This window comes from Protopterus annectens, chromosome 3.part0 (genome assembly GCF_019279795.1).
Source record: "Protopterus annectens isolate FY-2018-M chromosome 3.part0, PAN1.0, whole genome shotgun sequence".
Lineage (NCBI taxonomy): Eukaryota > Metazoa > Chordata > Ceratodontiformes > Protopteridae > Protopterus > Protopterus annectens.
The window spans coordinates 862,421,890-862,439,603 of record NC_056731.1 but is presented as its reverse complement, the minus strand read 5'-3'; the positions used below and the strand labels follow the sequence as shown (position 1 = coordinate 862,439,603).

The 17,714-nt window shown below is 37.1% G+C and overlaps 1 protein-coding gene across 2 annotated transcripts in view; it reads left to right on the top strand.

The window, feature by feature from the left end:
• The window catches only part of GMPR (guanosine monophosphate reductase), a 1,135,646-nt gene that overhangs the window by 643,509 nt on the left and 474,423 nt on the right, over positions 1 to 17,714 (top strand). For both annotated transcript variants that reach the window (XM_044065201.1, XM_044065200.1), the window contains exon 5: positions 9,282 to 9,363. In XM_044065201.1, coding sequence (XP_043921136.1) covers positions 9,282 to 9,363 — 82 coding nt within the window. The remainder of the gene's footprint in view (positions 1 to 9,281; positions 9,364 to 17,714) is intronic.

Below are 17,714 nucleotides of genomic sequence, written 5' to 3'. Positions count from 1 at the left end.
AAGTTATTTCAGAATCTTGTATGTGGGGCTTAAGCCAGGAGTTATTTCAGAATCTTGTATGTGGGGCTTAAGCCAGGTTTCTGAGATGGAGAGAATATTGGGATGGTTATGTAGAAGCCAGGCGTGAATGTTTGGAATTTTGTTACATAGGCTCTGAGCATTTAGAGCTGAGAAGTGGAGGGGTTTGCCTGTTGCGGGGGGGTGGTTGGGGGTTGGATTTGGTGTGGTAGAGGGGCCTGGGTTTAGTTGGATGTCCCCGGAGAGAAGGATAGAGATAAGATGATGGATGAAGTATTTGGTTTGTTTGGGGTGTAGTATAAGGTAGAGGCTTTTGTGGACATTAGACTGGTGTAGTTGTGAACAGTGTTTTTAGAGTTAGGTAGGAGTCTATAGGGGAAGAGCATGCTAGTGTTGAGGGGGTGGACACTGGAGATATAAGGGTAACAGTAAACATATACTTTCTACAGGATGGGGTAGTCGTGTGAAATGGGGGAGAGTGGTTTGCGTTAGTAGGTTGGGTGATATAGTTTAGGTAAGTTAAGGTAATTAGAAGTATTATTTGAGTAAGTAGGGATAAAGGTTTGAAGGTCATGATGTTGGTTATTAGAGTAGAAGTAAAGGGTGAGTTAAGTTGTGAAGTTCATTTATTTGAGTAAGAGATTATGGTTTAGGTTAATTGGTTGGTTATTAGGGTAAGTTGTGTTTGGCAGTAAACTCTGAAGGGTAGGCTTACTTTAATGGGTGTTCTGTGCGAGGGGATTTTGGGGGGTATGATGGGTAGTTTGGATTGGACTGTGGAAGTGTTGGGAGTGGCTAGGTAAATATAAGTGTAGGGGTATTGGGGGTGGGTAGAATTTGGGGGTAGAGTAGGGGAGCAGAGTGAGCCCGCAGGGTGAACGGACCGGGTAGAGCCAAGGGAAGGAAGAATCAAAGGTCAAAAACAAAAAAAAAAAAACAATCAGTGGAGTGGAAGGCAAGTTCAGAGAAAAGTATGCAAGGGGGTAAGGGACGTTCTAGCAGTGGTATAGGGAAAGGATTAGAGTGGTTCATAGAGGTAAAGATGGCACCACAGGAATGAAGGCAAAGTTAAAGAGTCTGGGGGAGGGGTTGGAAAGAAAAGAAAGTGAAAGAAACTGGGGGAGGGGTTGGAGAGAGTGTGGAGATGGATATCACAGTGGCCTAGCTGGTTGGAACCAGTACTGACAAGGTTAGGTCAGCAGTGTGAAACGGCACTGAATATAACAATCAGAAAGGACGCAACTGTGAAAATCAGAGCTGAAGAGGTAAAAAGAGAGATAGCCAAAGATGGAAATGTTGCAGATATAAATTTAAAAACAGGAGACAAAGGGCACAGAAGATGTACTACGGGTTAAATAACATTCTAGAGTGTGGCTGGCAACATTAAACTACATATACTGGAACTATTGAGAGTTAAAATAACATTAAACTAAAAGCTATTGGTACTATTGTTAGTTAAAACAGCAAGGAATATGGTAGACTACTGGCATGGTATATACTTGTTGGAAAAAGGAAGAGAAAGTACAAAGAAAAGCAACAGTGCATATCCACCTGTAGGTGTACAAATACATAAATATATATCAACATACATACAAATAATTATGAATACAAATATCTGCACTGAAGTAAATAGATTATATAAGAACATAACACATATTAACAGACATGCAGGTACACATACATGAGTACAAATGTATGCAATTATATCCAATATAAATAATATCAATTGCAATAAAAGCAAAGAAAAGCACAAGTTTATATTAAAAATGTCTTGTCCCACTGCCCTGCTAATAAATATTCAAAATAGTCAAATTCTGTAATTTATTTACAGTTCTTTATTTAATTCAAAAGGATATAATTGCTGACATTTCTAAATAAACCAATCTTCTTTCTTATGCAAAAGTTAATAATGTTCACATACAAACATGTCTTTAGTGCTAGCTATATAACAAAAGTTGTAACTGATGAATTTCATAAAATGTGCCACAGGACTACTGAATGCTTACTTGTGTTCCAGTATTATTAATCTTAACTTTTCTGCCGGATTGATCAAAGTAAAACTTACCTGGAGACTTAAAGTCATACACCACACATTTTCTGTAACAGCTTGACTGACCAGCAAAGACACATTCTTTTCATTTTATTGATTATTGGGACATATTGAAATGAGACTTGAATTAACTGTTATGTCAGAGAGAGTACATGAGTTTCTGTAAGAGCATTTGGGTCTATTTGGACTTCATCATCATTATCATCATGGGGTGTCATGTCAACTGTTGCCATCTCTCTCTATTCAGTGTAGCTCTTCAACCTTCTTCACACTGACTGCCACAGGTCTTCTTTCACACAATCTACTGCTTTGCTAGATGTCCTTATTTTTTCTTGCCTTCTTCTTGTCTGTCCCAAATTTTCTTTACCAGATTGTCTTCTGCTTTTCTGCATGTGCCCAAACCACAGTAATCTGTTCTGTCTGACCTTTTCTGCAATTGGAGCTACTTTGGCTTCTGCTCTTATATTTCTTCATATACCCCACAGTGTGCATCTTACCACCCATCTCAGGCATTTCACTTTTGGAATTAATTTCCACAAAACATTGTTACTTAGCATTCCAGTGCTTTTCAATAATGCTAGCTTAACTCTGAATATAGGAGGCATATCTACTAACAATATAAGTATCTTTTTCTGAATCTTTATGTTGTTGTTGCATCTTTCGGCTTTTCCCGGTTAGGGGTCACCACAGCAGAACTCCGGTCCACTAATGATTGGTAGTTGATTTTTACGTGCCGAGTTACCAGCCCTGACGCACAACCTTCAACGAAGGTATGCCCATTCATGCATGTCTCCACGCAGAAGATGCTCTAGATGAGAATCGAACCAGACAGTATCTTACTGTGAGGTGACAACGCTACCGCAGCACCACCACCGTGGATCAAAGGCCCAAAATATCTCCAAGATTTGCACCACCAGTTTCATGACCCACTCTACAGTAAACCAAAGGATAGCAATATGGGTTAATCGGCTAGTTATTTTTGAGCCACTCTTTCAAATTCTTGCATATTGGGACACAATTTCCAGGCTTTCATAAACTCCCATCATGGCATGTATTAAACTAAATGTTTAGGATGACTAGGATAGCACTATCCACAGTCAATAAACTGTTGACTGCTGTTGGTTTCCTAAAATATGTTGATTCAAATCTCCATTTCTTAAATAGTGTGTTGTTGTCCTGTAATATATGCAAGAGAAAGACCACATTCATTAGACTGTTATCACTAATGGCCTTTCAGCTAAAATCAAGTGTAGTGTAAACCACAACTTGTTTAAGGAAAAAAAAGAAAGTTGTCATTGGCAAATAAAAAGATATCAATATGTAAGAATAATACAATTTCACATTTGCACAAAAACATATATGACTATTGATGTACTTTTATCCAGCAAATCCATGATCAGCTTGGCTTAATTAGTGGGCAAACTTTGCCCTATAGTATTACCTTTCTTTTGTGCATATAATTTGCCATTAAAATAAAATAAATTGTTATTTAGGCATTTATAGTTAGGTCCTTCACAAAAGCTGTCAATAAGTGCCTTTGAGGTTTTCAGTTGCTTCTTAGCCTACATCTTGATGGTTCACCTACATGTCTCAGTAATATTCTGGGCAACTGATGTTTGTCTGGCCTGACCACTTACAGCTGAAGTCTCCAAGAAGTAATACTTTGTTTGAAGCTGCCAGTAGGACGTAATGCTCTGTACTGTATTTCAGATAAATTAAACGTTTCATTTTTTTATAACTGATGGTAGAGGAACTTAGGAGAACATTCAACAGATAAATGTAGCTGGGACAGTATTGCAGTCATTGTATTAGACTGTGTTGTTGAAGTGAGAGATGAAGCCTAGGAGTAAACTCTCAATCCATGAGTCATTCTATACCTCATCCTCTGTTATGGTCACACTGAGCAAAAGGATGAGATCATGGATGCAGGAGGTGATAATGAGGTTCCTTGGTTGCTGGCCTCACTTTTGTTGAGAGGGTGAGGAGCTTGGCATTCTGGGATAATCCTGATGGAAGGCCTATGCTGCTCCTGATTGGAGGAAGCCAGTTGAGGTGGTTTGAATGAATCCCACATTACCTGCTTGAGAGCTTCTTCATTTTTCATTTCACTGCTAAAAAATGGACTAGCTCTTTGATCATTTGCTGCAACTCGAATACAGAGGTAAAAGAGCCTGGAAGCTGCCATTGTTCATATAAGTTTCCAAAGTAGAACCTGTTTTATTAAAGAGTGATCATTAAAAGGAGATGCATACTTCCGAAGGGGAGTAACCCTCTGCTAAGTCATTTGACAAAAAATATATATATCCTGTTGTTTTAAGTCCAAGAACCAGAGTACTGAATAAAGTACAGTCAGGGTATTCCTGGTTATGTTAGGCCCACCTAGGTTCTTCAGTCCCATGCTAGTGCGTACATTATTTAGTTCCCTACGCAATAATGAGATCTCTTTTCACATGGAATTACTAGTATCCATAAGAAATAAGATTCCATTAAAATCCCCAATGAAATTAAACTCCTCTGGATAGAAATCTATATTAGAGAACATCCTTGGAGTGGAGGAAGTTAAGATAAAGATAGAATATTCCAGTTCAAAACATAATCCCCATGCATAGTCTTCATCCCAGCTGACAACCCCTCCTTATCCAAGGATCCTAAAGGGTTCAGCCTTCTCCCATAACAGGATGGTGACCCCTCGCTGCCATCTGCTAAAGTATGATGAAGGGGCTGATAACCTGTATCATATCTTCCCTAACTTCCAGTGTCTAGTTTTATCAAGATAAGATTATTGAAAACCTAACTTGTTATATTCAGTTTTATTAAGATAAGTCTCTTAAAGACAGACTAATTGTAATAATTTAAAATTCTTGATTAGTCTAGCACATTTAATAGAATTACCTGTCCCATTAATATTGTACAGAGCTATCCCAAATCCCATAATTGCTAAAAGCATGTAACCTCAATACAGGAGGCAGATTTAAAAAAAATCAGAACTTTGAATGCTTCCCTCATTCCATTTCATATAGAACCCACTGCTGAGTGCTGGTGAACTCCACCTATAAACAAACCTACGGAAAACCGTAGGCCAAATCTTCACAACTGCATTCATTAGGAATAATCTCAAAACTTCTGTGAGCCAGCAGCCCAAAAGTGAGGTGATTAGAAATGGTCAGATCGAAAACAAGTGAAGGGGGAGGGAAAATAGTGTACCCAGCAGAAAGCCTTCTCAGTCCTGTCACCATCTAGAGCTATGGTACTTGACAAAATAAAAAAAATGAAAACACTTTTCACCTGTAGTTACATCAGGTATACACTTGTAATCTCAAGGAATATACAGCAGCCAGCCAGAGGAAATAGGTGCCATCCAAAAATGAAGCAGTGAAGCATAAAACCACTGTAAGCAGCTAGGCAAGACTATATTAGTCATGGTGAATGAGCCCACAGACCCTATTTTAGGTCTTACTCAGAAGCTGTGCTAAAGGGGTAAAACCTTCAAGCAGTTTCTGATTTTTTTGAGAATAACTAAATTATCCTGACTGCCATATCCCTTCCGCATCCACAAATGATCAAGCCATACAGAAGGGCATTCACAATTCACTATTGTACTATATCAGACCAAATTCACTCAGATTAATTACATCATTGAGCACAAATAAGTTATGTTACCCGACACCATAATGGCCCACATTCAATATAGAGAGCAGCTGAGCATGAAAGAATAAGATTACGGTCATGTAGTCGAAGGATGAATGACTGAGCCCATTGCTTGTAATACTGCTGCCACCACCTATGGTTAAGCTGTTTGTAAGAAAAAAAGGTTTTCTTAAGCCATTGTCCAGAGCAAAAATATGCTAAGCCTTGCAATCAAAACCACAAGCAAGTATCCAAACATATTCAGTTCTGCAGAATAAGACACACAAAAATGAAACAGATTTCATACATTTACACACACACACTAGAAGTGCAATGTAAAATAAATGATCATATTTCATAATGATGAATAGCTCCTTGACTTACACCTTCTAGGTTACTGCAGCAGAGCAGTACAGATGAAATATGCTTGCAGCTGTATAAGAAAATGAGGTAAAGCAGGTCCTTGGAAACATCAGAAGCATGATCCATTAAGTATACTCCATTCTGAATGTTCACTTCATTTTCTCATGAACCTATTCCAAGGCTCCCAATCAATGTACCAGCACCTCATTCTGAAATCTCCTGTCTTTGGTTTTCCATTAGACCTCCTGCACATAAGGTGATACTATCTTGACAACACATTTGTTGTGGAGGAAGTAACTTGCTGCAGTAGGTCACTAGTTTTAGTACTGTATAGTTTGTTGCAATAAAGTGACAGTCGTAGACACTTCAGAGAGAACCACAATTTCCTCTTGCAGGATAAGGTAGTTTAACTAGATAAATAAGATTGAAGTTAAGTGCTTTTCATCTCATACATTTGATCAATTCATGGAAATCCTTCCTTTGCCACACAACAATAGCAGAACAGTTGTTCTCAAAGTGATTATTGTATATTAACAGGCAGAAATGGAATACCTTGCAGTCTTCAAAATCAGCTCCTTCAACTTGCAGTTAAGAAATTTTACAAGGACGGGGCTTAGTATGGTATTTGGAGCTGTGGGTTTCAAGAGAAATGACTGCTGTGCCATTTTAGTAATAAAGCCACACGACTTAGACTTTTTCAAAAACTTTGGGCTCCAGCTCTACATAAAATCTATAATACCTCAGTTGTACATTTTCAGGAAGCCCATTCACCCTAATATTATTTTTGGTGTCTGTTCTTAAGCCATTCATTCTGTGTAACAGCATAGTGTTAGAATAAATCTTTTTGCATTTTGGTTTCATGCAGTCAGCTAAGTCCCCATATCAGTTTCCGGGAAATATGTTTTAGCCATAACTTCAGCCACAGTGCCTTTTAGGCCATGATATTGTTGCTTAGATGTTTGATACAATGAGGATATACCAGATCTTACCTTGCCAATAGCATGAGAAAGTGCTCTTAAGTACCATATTGATATCCACAGGTGCTGTATGGCCAGAAAGTGGCAAAACAATAGCTGCAGCATTATCACTTACTTTACTGCCAAAGCACCACATTGGGACAACCATCTGCTTGACATGTGACACAATAGCCAGAAGTCTAGAAAACTGCATGCCCTTTAACTTCTGTTTTGTTGTTAGGTTATCACTGACGAGCTTGGTTATTGAAGTCTGCAGTTTTTGCACATTAACATTTTGTTCCTACAATTGTTGAACATGACTCCCAAATTTAATTTACATCTTTGCAAAGAGAATTTATGCTGCCTTGGTCTGCTCTGTGCTTCACACTGAATGCATGAAATTCCTTCAGCCCTGTAGCCATGGACCTCTGAAGTTCCATGATGGAAGGGTCAGCTTGTTGCATCTGCTATTTTTGAGTTGGACAGTCTTTATAAAGAGAATCCTTAGAGATGCTTCTTTTAAGAATATGTCAATAAGGTATACTGTCAATTAATATGGACAACAAATTAATTTTATTGGTAAATCAAGATGACTAGAGAATGTGTACTTGGACATCAAGCACCAATAGGAAGTCCTTGTACTTATTTAACTGTTAGTGTAGCATAATAGTTTTTCTTAGCTTTCTGAAATATTTATATAGTGTTGTATCACCGTTTTAGAAGTGTATTTTCCTCAGTTTAAGCCTTGATGGTTGTTCTGATGGGAACAGTACTTGCTTCCATTTTTACTGGTGATATTCTCTATCCTGTTCTCCCTGTGCTTTTATACTCCCTGAATTTTATCCTTTACTTTTAAGTTTTCTTTACAATCTCCTTTGAGAAACTGCAGCGATTTTTGGTGTTGTTTTGTTGATTTATTACTATGCTTAAAAATCAAAATAACAAGAAGACTCCAAAGTATTGGCTTTGGAGAAAAGGTAATTTCAAAGTATTGTGGGCACACAGCCAGATTCTAAAGAATAAAACACACACACACACACACACACACACACACACACACACACACACACACACACACACACACACACACACACACATCTCATAAGGCCAGATCATCACAGGAAATATGTCATGTTCTTGTGAAATAATTCAGACTGGTTCAGTATTAATCATAAATGTGTAACACTTCAATCAACAAAGGCAAGAAAAAGAGAGTCTTAGGTATGTTTTACGTTCCTTTGGGTTCTTCAGAATATCCTGTCTTGAAACCTGACCAAAGACAGAGCTTGTCTGTGCTTATAAAGCAGATAAGTTTTTGGAAGCTTTGTAAGATGCACCCATTAAAAATAAAAAATAAATAAATAAATAAATAAAAGAAAGAAAGAGACACCAAATCAGTGCCTCTGAGGAAAAGATTGCCACAACAGATACTGGCCTCGTAGTCAAATTCTAAAGAAAAATATAACCACACGTATACTGGAATGTAGAACATTATAAAAATATATGAGGATTTGCATTAACTTGTTCAATTCTTTAGACTGCTTTAGGTTTTTGCACAATTGCACGGTATTACAGCATCTCTTATTGCAGTCTGCAGATTCATATATGTGCCATATGTGGTTATGTTGTAGAACTTAGCTGTGTGTCTAATGTCATTTGAGACAGTTGGTTATTCAAGGCTATTGTCTTGGATGAGGTGGAACTATATTAAAGTCAGAAGTATAAAAATCATTGTCTACCACCACAACCATTAGAGCCTCTTGCTGCCTGTAGCAGCCTACCTGCACTGCGCCTTAATTACCCACTAGTCACTTGCACTGTACTTCATGTACTGCAGTTAGAAGGGAGAGATCTGTTAGAGTTCTCAGACAGATTTAAAAACTGGAAATAGTTTGTATTCCATACTAATATGTACACGGCGTGTACAATTTCATTATTTCATATTAGAATTTTGACAGTTTCTGAATGAGGTAATCTAGCATTTATTTTTTAAACTGGTTCTTTACAGTCTTGCTATACTAATTTTGGGCCTGTTGTTGAATTTTGAGTTTTTAATTCAAGATCTCTATAAACAAATATAGAACACTGTGCAAACAAATAAGAGGAAGAAGGCTAATGTCAACCCACTTAGTTTGGGTTGGGTTTATGACTGCATTAAGACAAAGTGTATTCATTCCAGTAACATTTTGAGTATTATAATGGTTAATCTACATTTTTTAATCTGCAACACAGAATACTCCATAAATTTATGTCCTTCAATATTTCAGGCCGGCAATGTGGTAACAGGAGAGATGGTGGAAGAGCTTATTCTTGCTGGAGCAGACATCATTAAAGTGGGCATAGGACCAGGTATGTGAAGAAGGTTGTGGTTTTGTTGTATTTAAATATAATATTTTGGTGATTTTTGGTTTCCAGTATTTCTGAATATGAAATCCAAAATGGTTAGATACATCTTGATACTTTCATTGTTTAATGATTTATTCTGTAAGGAATGTCAGTGCAGCAGTTGTACTGCATGTTCTAATTGTAATAAAATCTCTTCCTGATACACATTAAGAAAGAAATTTTAAATGCATTTTTCAGTGCACTTACCTATTACTCTAAGCTCATTTGATTTCCGTATATGGGTGTGTGTGTGTGTGTGTGTGTGTGTGTGTGTGTGTGTGTGTGTGTGTGTGTGTGTGTGTGTGTGTGTGTGTGTGTGTGTGTGTAAAGTCTGAGAGGTTTTGGAGGCAAAAAGGTAGTTCACGGGAGCAAAGACATTACTTCAAAAAGCCACATTTGGTATATCAGTTTTCAAAGTTTGCACAGGCAAGATTTTTGTGTGCGAGCTTACATTATAGAACCATAGTTAAAGTTCGTATATTGGCCTAAGGTACTGAATAGACTACATGATTACTGTGATTTATTACTTCATTAAATGTGTTGCATCTACACTGAGGTGTTTAGTTTATGTAAGTACAACAGTACAATCCAGCTGCAGACTCCATTTTTAGCTATGTTAAGAAATACCGTATAATCTGAGAAACATGTTCACGAAGGCATTCACAGGATTGTGTGGAGCAAGTGTGAGAAGCGGAATACTGATCTGTAGTTCACCCTTCATGGTTATAGAAAATACCAACCACTTACTTATGATGATAGATACTTCTTGCTGCTGGTTTATGTGAATCAATAATTAGAATAATATTAAAGCTGCTCGTTTGCCTTTCCGGAAGTCTGCCTTCTTCTGTAGCTTCCATTGTACACAGCATACTGGCTTATTTTTTTGTATGTATTACACAACACTCAGAATTTGTGAAATACTGACTGTATGGGCTGGTGAAGATTTAGGTCTCTTGTTCTAGTACTGGCTGAGATATTGGACTTGAGGAGATACATGAGGTCCAGGACAACCAGGTCTCTAATGGTATGGTAAGTGAGACAGAGATTGCCCCACAAAAGTCTAGAAAACTTTGAATGAAGGAATATTGTTTCTAGCCTCTCTTGGTAGCTCAGAAACATTAAGCCTGTGATTTTGTTTTTGTATTTTTTTTTTTTTTGTAAGCAACCTTTGGGTCGTTCCAGTCATTTGATATGTTTACTGACATACATCCAGACGGGGGAGTTGTACTCGATAATTGGTCTGATCAATACTGAGCCATAAGGGAGTAATTACGTCTTTAGACCTTGATAATATTCCTTTGAGAATTAGTATTGCTGATTTAAAGGACTTTCATTCAGACAGTTGATATCTTGTGATGGTCAAAAGAGGGCATTGCCTACCATGTTCCTAGATCCATGACTACATTTTCATTTTGTAATGGTGTGTTGCCAATACAATATGATGAGTTCAGGGTTTTTCTACTAAAAATGATGATAATATACTTTTTAACATTCCAAAGACATGGCGTCTGGAGCTTTTCTCCCCGGGCCTCCGCTGAAAATGGGCTGTGTCCCAGTCAGTCCTTCCCGGTAAACAAATGTTAAATAAATAAATAAATATTTTGTTACGCCCATATATAATACAGTAAGAGTTTATTAGGGGGAGTTCATTGTAGAGGGTTTGGGTGTCAAATGGTAACTTAACAAAAACCCCAGTATGCAGTCACCTACAGACTTTCTTAGTCAGAGATCTTGGCTGTCTACTTGGAGGGCAGAGAAATAAATATAGAAATGGAGAAATCTCAGCAATGAGCCCTAAGTGACACACCACTGGTTACCTTCGTACTGTCTGATGAAGCACCCCTGCAGCTCACACTGTGTGGGCTCTGCTTGACAGACAGTTTACTATACATTTTACCACATACAGGTTTACTATTAAACCATTTAGCTTCTGTATGATGCCAGTATGGGGAATGGTGTTGAATGATGGCCAAATCAAGAAACACTGTGTGTACTGCATTGTCATCATTTACAGCCTCCATAAAAATTTTGAAAAAGTTTACCATATTCAGATGACAAAATCTACCTTTTACAAAGCCAACTATTGGGGATCAAGTCTAATAAGATTCTTGATATCATAGTTTATGAGGTCAGTTATAATATGTCTCATGGCTTTGCATATAAGTCTTGTAAGGTTGATAGGTCTGTAATTACATGGGTCAGTTGTAAGGCCACCTTTATGAAAGGGCATCAGTACTGCAAAGCACCAGTGATCAGGGACAAAAGTAGTAGCTAAAGTTAGGTTAAACAACTTAAGAAGTGTGCCTGCAAGGGCATGTTTAACACTATAATCACTGAGGTATAGTGTCAGGTCCAACTGAGGAAGTATTTTTGGTCTTGGTTAGCACTTTCAGTAAATGATCTTTAGAGATAATTGGAGGATAACTGAGTTAGTAGCTGGAAATAACACTTTCATAACTGCAGTTAGGAACTTCCTCAGATCATTTTTATGTCATAGAACATGAAACTTCAACTAACTATGATTACAACACAAAAAGTGTCAGTGTGCATGTAAAAAAAATTACCCTAAGCTATTTACCGTGTAAATAAAAACGTAAATAAAAGAAGGCACACATAAGTTCTTGCATCTTGTAACAGATGAGAGTCTTAATTCCAAAAATACCCAGCATTTACTAGAGAAATAAAAATAAAGTTAAACAAAAGATGGAAAAATAAGTCCTTATATCTTCAACTGGAAAAACAAATTCTATTTCAGGTACTTGTTTTGGTGGTTTGAAAACGTTATCTTTTCTGTTTTTTGTGTCCCTCTATGAGGATAAATGGTAAGGATCCTGATAAAACAAGAGATCCCATACAAAAGATTATAAATATTGTTGAAAACAGATAAATATGTTGGCAAAAATGCAAATAATACCAAAGTACAAATAAGTGCTTCCATGTCTATTGCTGCTGTGCACATGGTCTGTTTGGTGTGTATATACTGTTTCTATGGCAGGCTTAGGAATGGAGGAAGCTCAACTGAAAACGATGCATAATACCCAGCAAGCATTTTTACACATTTTAGTAAAAACTTATATGATTTAAATGACTGTTGCAATACTTATAACCAAAAAGGATGACAGTGAATATGAGAAAATCTGATAACCAAACTGCAATTCACTGTAAGCAACCAAATGAGAGAACGAGCTGATAGTATGAAGTTTATTAAATCCACAAATAACAATATTAACGCTGCTAGTGTATTTGGCATTTTCATTGTAAAACTTCATCAGATACAAAATAAAATACCTACCAATAAAAAATTCATGAACTGGAATTAAAAACACATGTTAAAATCTTATAAAAACAATACAATTGTAAAACATTAAAACCACAAAATGCATATATATATATATATATATATATATATACACCAAAATGCATATATGAAAATATATAACATAAACATGAAAGTAAAAAAATCATGTAATGTCTTTTGTAATAAATAAATGTTACCAATAAAAAAATCATGAACTGGAATTAAAAACACATGTTAAAATCTTATAAAAACAATACAATTTATAGGCATAAGATGGCATGTCCTCAAGCACTTTATTCATTTTTTGTCCTGGAAGTTGTCCCAAAGGAAATTAGAGGGGGCATGTGGGAAGCCAAACTTGAATACCGAGAGCTTTACTGGCAAATAATCTTGGAGGCTACCCAGCAACCAGGACTAAATGACATGCTTTCCATCTTACCAGTTTTAAAATTAAGAGCTGCCAAACTTTGAATATATTTTATACCATTAGAGGGCAGCAAATAACAGCAGATTATCTACACCTTCTTCATTGATTCTGTCTCCAAACTAACCTCATCCTTTTCATCTTCAAACCCCACCATACCCCCCACTACACCCCAATCCTTCCCTACCAACTTTTCACCGCTCACCGCTGCTCATCCCTCTATCTCCACTCCATCACCAACATTCTCAAATTCTCCCCCCTTCCCCCCACCATTCTCACTAAAACCTATTCCCACATCCACCATAAAAAAACTACTGCAGAAACTAAAACCATGCTCTAATGCCCCTGATAACATTCCTTCTTACTTTCTCAGTATAGCTGCTGAAGCCATTGCCTACCCCATCAGCATTTTAATCAACCGTTTCATTCAAGAAAGCTCGGTACCCCAAATCTGGAAAAAGGATTTTGTTGTTCCGTTGCACACAGGAGGCATCAATAACAATATTACTAATTTCCGTCCCATCGCTATTCTATCTCCTATCTCTAAACTTTTAGAAAAGTGTATTCACCTACAACTCCTACCATACCTCTTAGACAACAACCTACTTACTCCAACACAACATGGTTTCAGACCAAGACACAGTACTATGACCACCCTACTCTCCTTCCTGGAAGCTGTGAACAAAGCCCGGGACACAGGACACATTGTCTCTACCCTCCTACTAGACTTCTCTAAAGCCTTTGATACTATCTCCCACAATTTATTACTAACTAAACTCTCCAAGCTTAACTTGTCACCCTCTTCTCTGAACTGGTTCACTAGCTACTTATCCAATAGATATCAGGCAGTGAGATGGAAAAAAGCCACCTCCCCTTTCATCAACACCCCAACCGGTGTTCCCCAAGGATCTATACTGGGTCCCCTGCTTTTCAATATATTCATAAACAATTTCCATAACTCTATCCCTTCAACTAAAATTATCCAATATGCAGATGATTCAACTATAATCTGCTCTGCTACTTCCATCCCCACACTGCTAAAGCTTACTCAAGATGCATTCTCAACCACCGAACAATGGATGAAAACAAATCACCTTGTACTCAATGCCTCCAAAACCAAAGTAATGGTATTCACCCCCTCTAAAGCTACCTTTTTCAATCCAAGTAATTTCACTATTACTAGTCACAACAATATACCCTTAGAACTGGTATCTGAGGCCAAATTACTTGGGGTCCAAATTGATAGTCAGCTTAAATTTAATTCCCATCTTCAACTAAATATAAAAAAGACCCACCAAAAACTTGGCATGCTCTACAGACAGAATCGTTATCTTACACCCTCCACCAAACTCACCCTATCTACCACATTTTTCATCCCATCCCTCCTCTATGGAGCCCCACTTCTAAGTTACCTACACTCTTCTCTCAAAACTCAACTCTCCTCTTGCTATAACAAAATTGTCAAGTTTGCTACCTCCCATAAGTCCTCCTCACACCACTGTTCAGCTCTCCACAAACTAAAATGGTTAGAACTACCCAATCACCTCACCTACGTCCAACTGACTCTTGCACACAAACTCATCTTCAATCCCACCCTCTGCCCATCTCTTTCCTCTACCTTCAAAATGCACCTCCCTGATAGAATTCTAAGATCTAACAACCAAACTTAATTGAACTGTATAAACCAATTCGTCCCCCTGGAAAAAAATCTCTTATCCTACAGTCTTGCTCGTCTCTAGAACTCCTTACCCCCATCCATTCGTACCATCACAAATCACTTCTCATTCAAAAAATCCCTTCACTCACACCAAATTTCCCAGTGGGAATGCTCCTGCTCCCACCCAACATAATCTCCTCATACTGAGAATTTTCACTTCTCCTCCCCTATTCATAATGAGAATTTCTACTTATTCTCCTAAACTCATAGATCTTGCTCTTGCTTGTATTAGCTTTTTCTGAATACTTAAAGGTACCTTAGTGTAAATATACCCTCTGATGGAAAAGGTTCTCTGTTTCTATATTGAAAGGTTCTATGTCAGCTCATATACCTTTCTCTTGATTGTATTAAGCTACTCATCCTGAATGTATGAAAGATATCTCCAGTGTAACCCACCCTAAGTTGTAAAAGCCTCTCAGTTTCTATATTGTAAATTGTTTTCAGCGATACAAGATTGTAATATTTGTATATGTTTGTACACTAGTCTACTGTATTTCCAAGTCCATAGGAATTGTATAATTGAAACTAAATACCTTATTGTAACCTTGCTAATTGTTTTTGGAGCTTTTCTCCCCAGGACTCCATTGAAAACGGGTTATTTTGGCCCAATGGACTATCCTGGTAAACCAACTGCAAATAAATAAATAAATAAATAAATAAATTTATTACAAAAGACATTACGTAATTTTTTACTTTCATGTTTATGTTATATATTTTCATATATGCATTTTGGTGTGTGTGTATATATATATATATATATATATATATATATATATATATATATATATATGCATTTTGTGGTTTTAATGTTATACAATTGCATTCTTTTTATAAGATTTTAACATGTGTTTTTAATTCCAGTTCATAAATTTTTTATTGGTCAGGGTAGATTGATTATTTGTATATCCAATGGCGTTCTGCCTCTAATTATGCTTTTCAATTAAATATTGGGCAGGTATTTTATTTTGTATCTGATGACATTTTACAACGAAAACGCCAAATACACTAGCAGCATTAATATTGTTATTTGTGGATCACTGTTGCAATACTTCTTAGATGGATATAGTAGCATTGTACCCAGGTCTACAGCATACATTCAGTAATATCTGCCACTCACTTTTATTCTTTCTGACAGAACTTCCAGGTATCCTTCTAGTGGTCTCTGTGGGATGGGCTCAAAGACATGAAAAATGAGCTTTTGAATATTTTTGCATTCTTTGCTGTGTTTTGCTAAGATGTTTGCAGTGCCATGACTGTTAACCGCAGATATGAGTTCTGCTGTTTTCCTTTTCAATGTCTTTGTTGTTTTGAGAATGTAGAACTTGCACTTTGAGTCATTTGCTGCATATGCTACAAACATGCTGTTGCATTTGTTCTTTGTAGTGCTGTACTATTTTGTTTTGGATGTTAGGCACTGGAAAAAAGGAAGTGTTCATTCTGCTGTTCCATTTGAATATCGCCAGAGATCTATTATTTTTCTCATAGTCAGTGTATGTAGGTAACTTTCATGCTGTAACCAAAGGAAGGGCCATGACCCTGATAATTTTTATTGCTTTATTCCCCTCAGTGATTTTAGAGTTATCCCTGAGTACTTTTTAATTTTGTGTCTTTTATGGTGGTTATCACTGTACTCCTGAAGAGCTAATCTGCTGTTAGTTTTTGGCACTAACATACAAAGCCTGATTATACAAACAGAAAACAAGCAGAAAATGATTTAAATTGACAAGACTGCTAACGTCATATTTCAGGTTCCCACTGGATAATGTCAACAACAACAACAACAACAACAAAATGTTTTCCTTCTTGAGTGCTGTGGCAAGGAATCCTTTCTTTATTCTTATTTCCTCCTCATTTGTAGATTACATTCAAATATCTGTCTGTTGTCTTTTGACTCAAAGAAGCAAAAAAAAAAAACAGAAGTAAACATTATCTGACTTAAGTTTACTAGATGTTCAATGTTTATATCACTGTTGCAGTAGCCTAAGCTGTATGGGTTATATCCTGCCATGGGTTATGACCACCAGACAGCTTTCAAAGCTTCAAGGCACCTTCCACATGCCCTGACCACTGAGGGGCTTGAGTTGGGCAACATTAAATCAATAGTTATGACATCAAAAGCTTCAGAGCTTTCTTGCTACCAAACTGCACTTTCTGTATGTGCTTTGTGAAACTGACAGTTGGCTAGCGATCCCTTAGGCCTGGACGAATAAGCACCCTTCTGGAAAAAAAACTTTCTACTACATAATTTTTCTGATGAACAACTGTTTGTTTGTGTTAAATTTTATATGTTATGCTAGAAAATGTTTTTGTTATAGACTGTAATGTCTGGGAAAGAGTTTTTACTTCTGGAATGCTTGTGTGAAAATAATGAGCAAAAATTTATATTTTTTATTTTTTCTACATTTATATGTAGAATACTTATGCAAGAGGCAGGATATACTTTTGGGAATTGTCACTGAAATTTTTACCTCAAAACCTCACATTGCCTGACACACTCAGGGTGTGTTACCCACCATTCAGGCTTCTATCTTGGCTTAACCATAAAGCAGTTGTCAGTCTCCTCAGTTCTTTCTTCCTCCCATTAAGAAGAAGAAGAAGGAGAAGAAAAATTCTCAAGAGTCCTTAGATGTCACGCTGGCTCTCTCACTGCCTTAATCACTGATGGGCGACTTTGCTGTGGCCAGATTTGGTTCTTTGGACTGATTATCATTGTCTGTCAGTCCCTCTGGTATAGTTCCTTTGGAAGCCACTAAGAACCAAGAGTTAGATCCATCCTTCGTGGCTATAGGGTTTCCCTCAATGTTCAAGAGATCACCATTCTTGAAGGTCTCAGGAGAAGGAGAAAATGAAGCCTTATACATAGCAGGTTCAGGTAC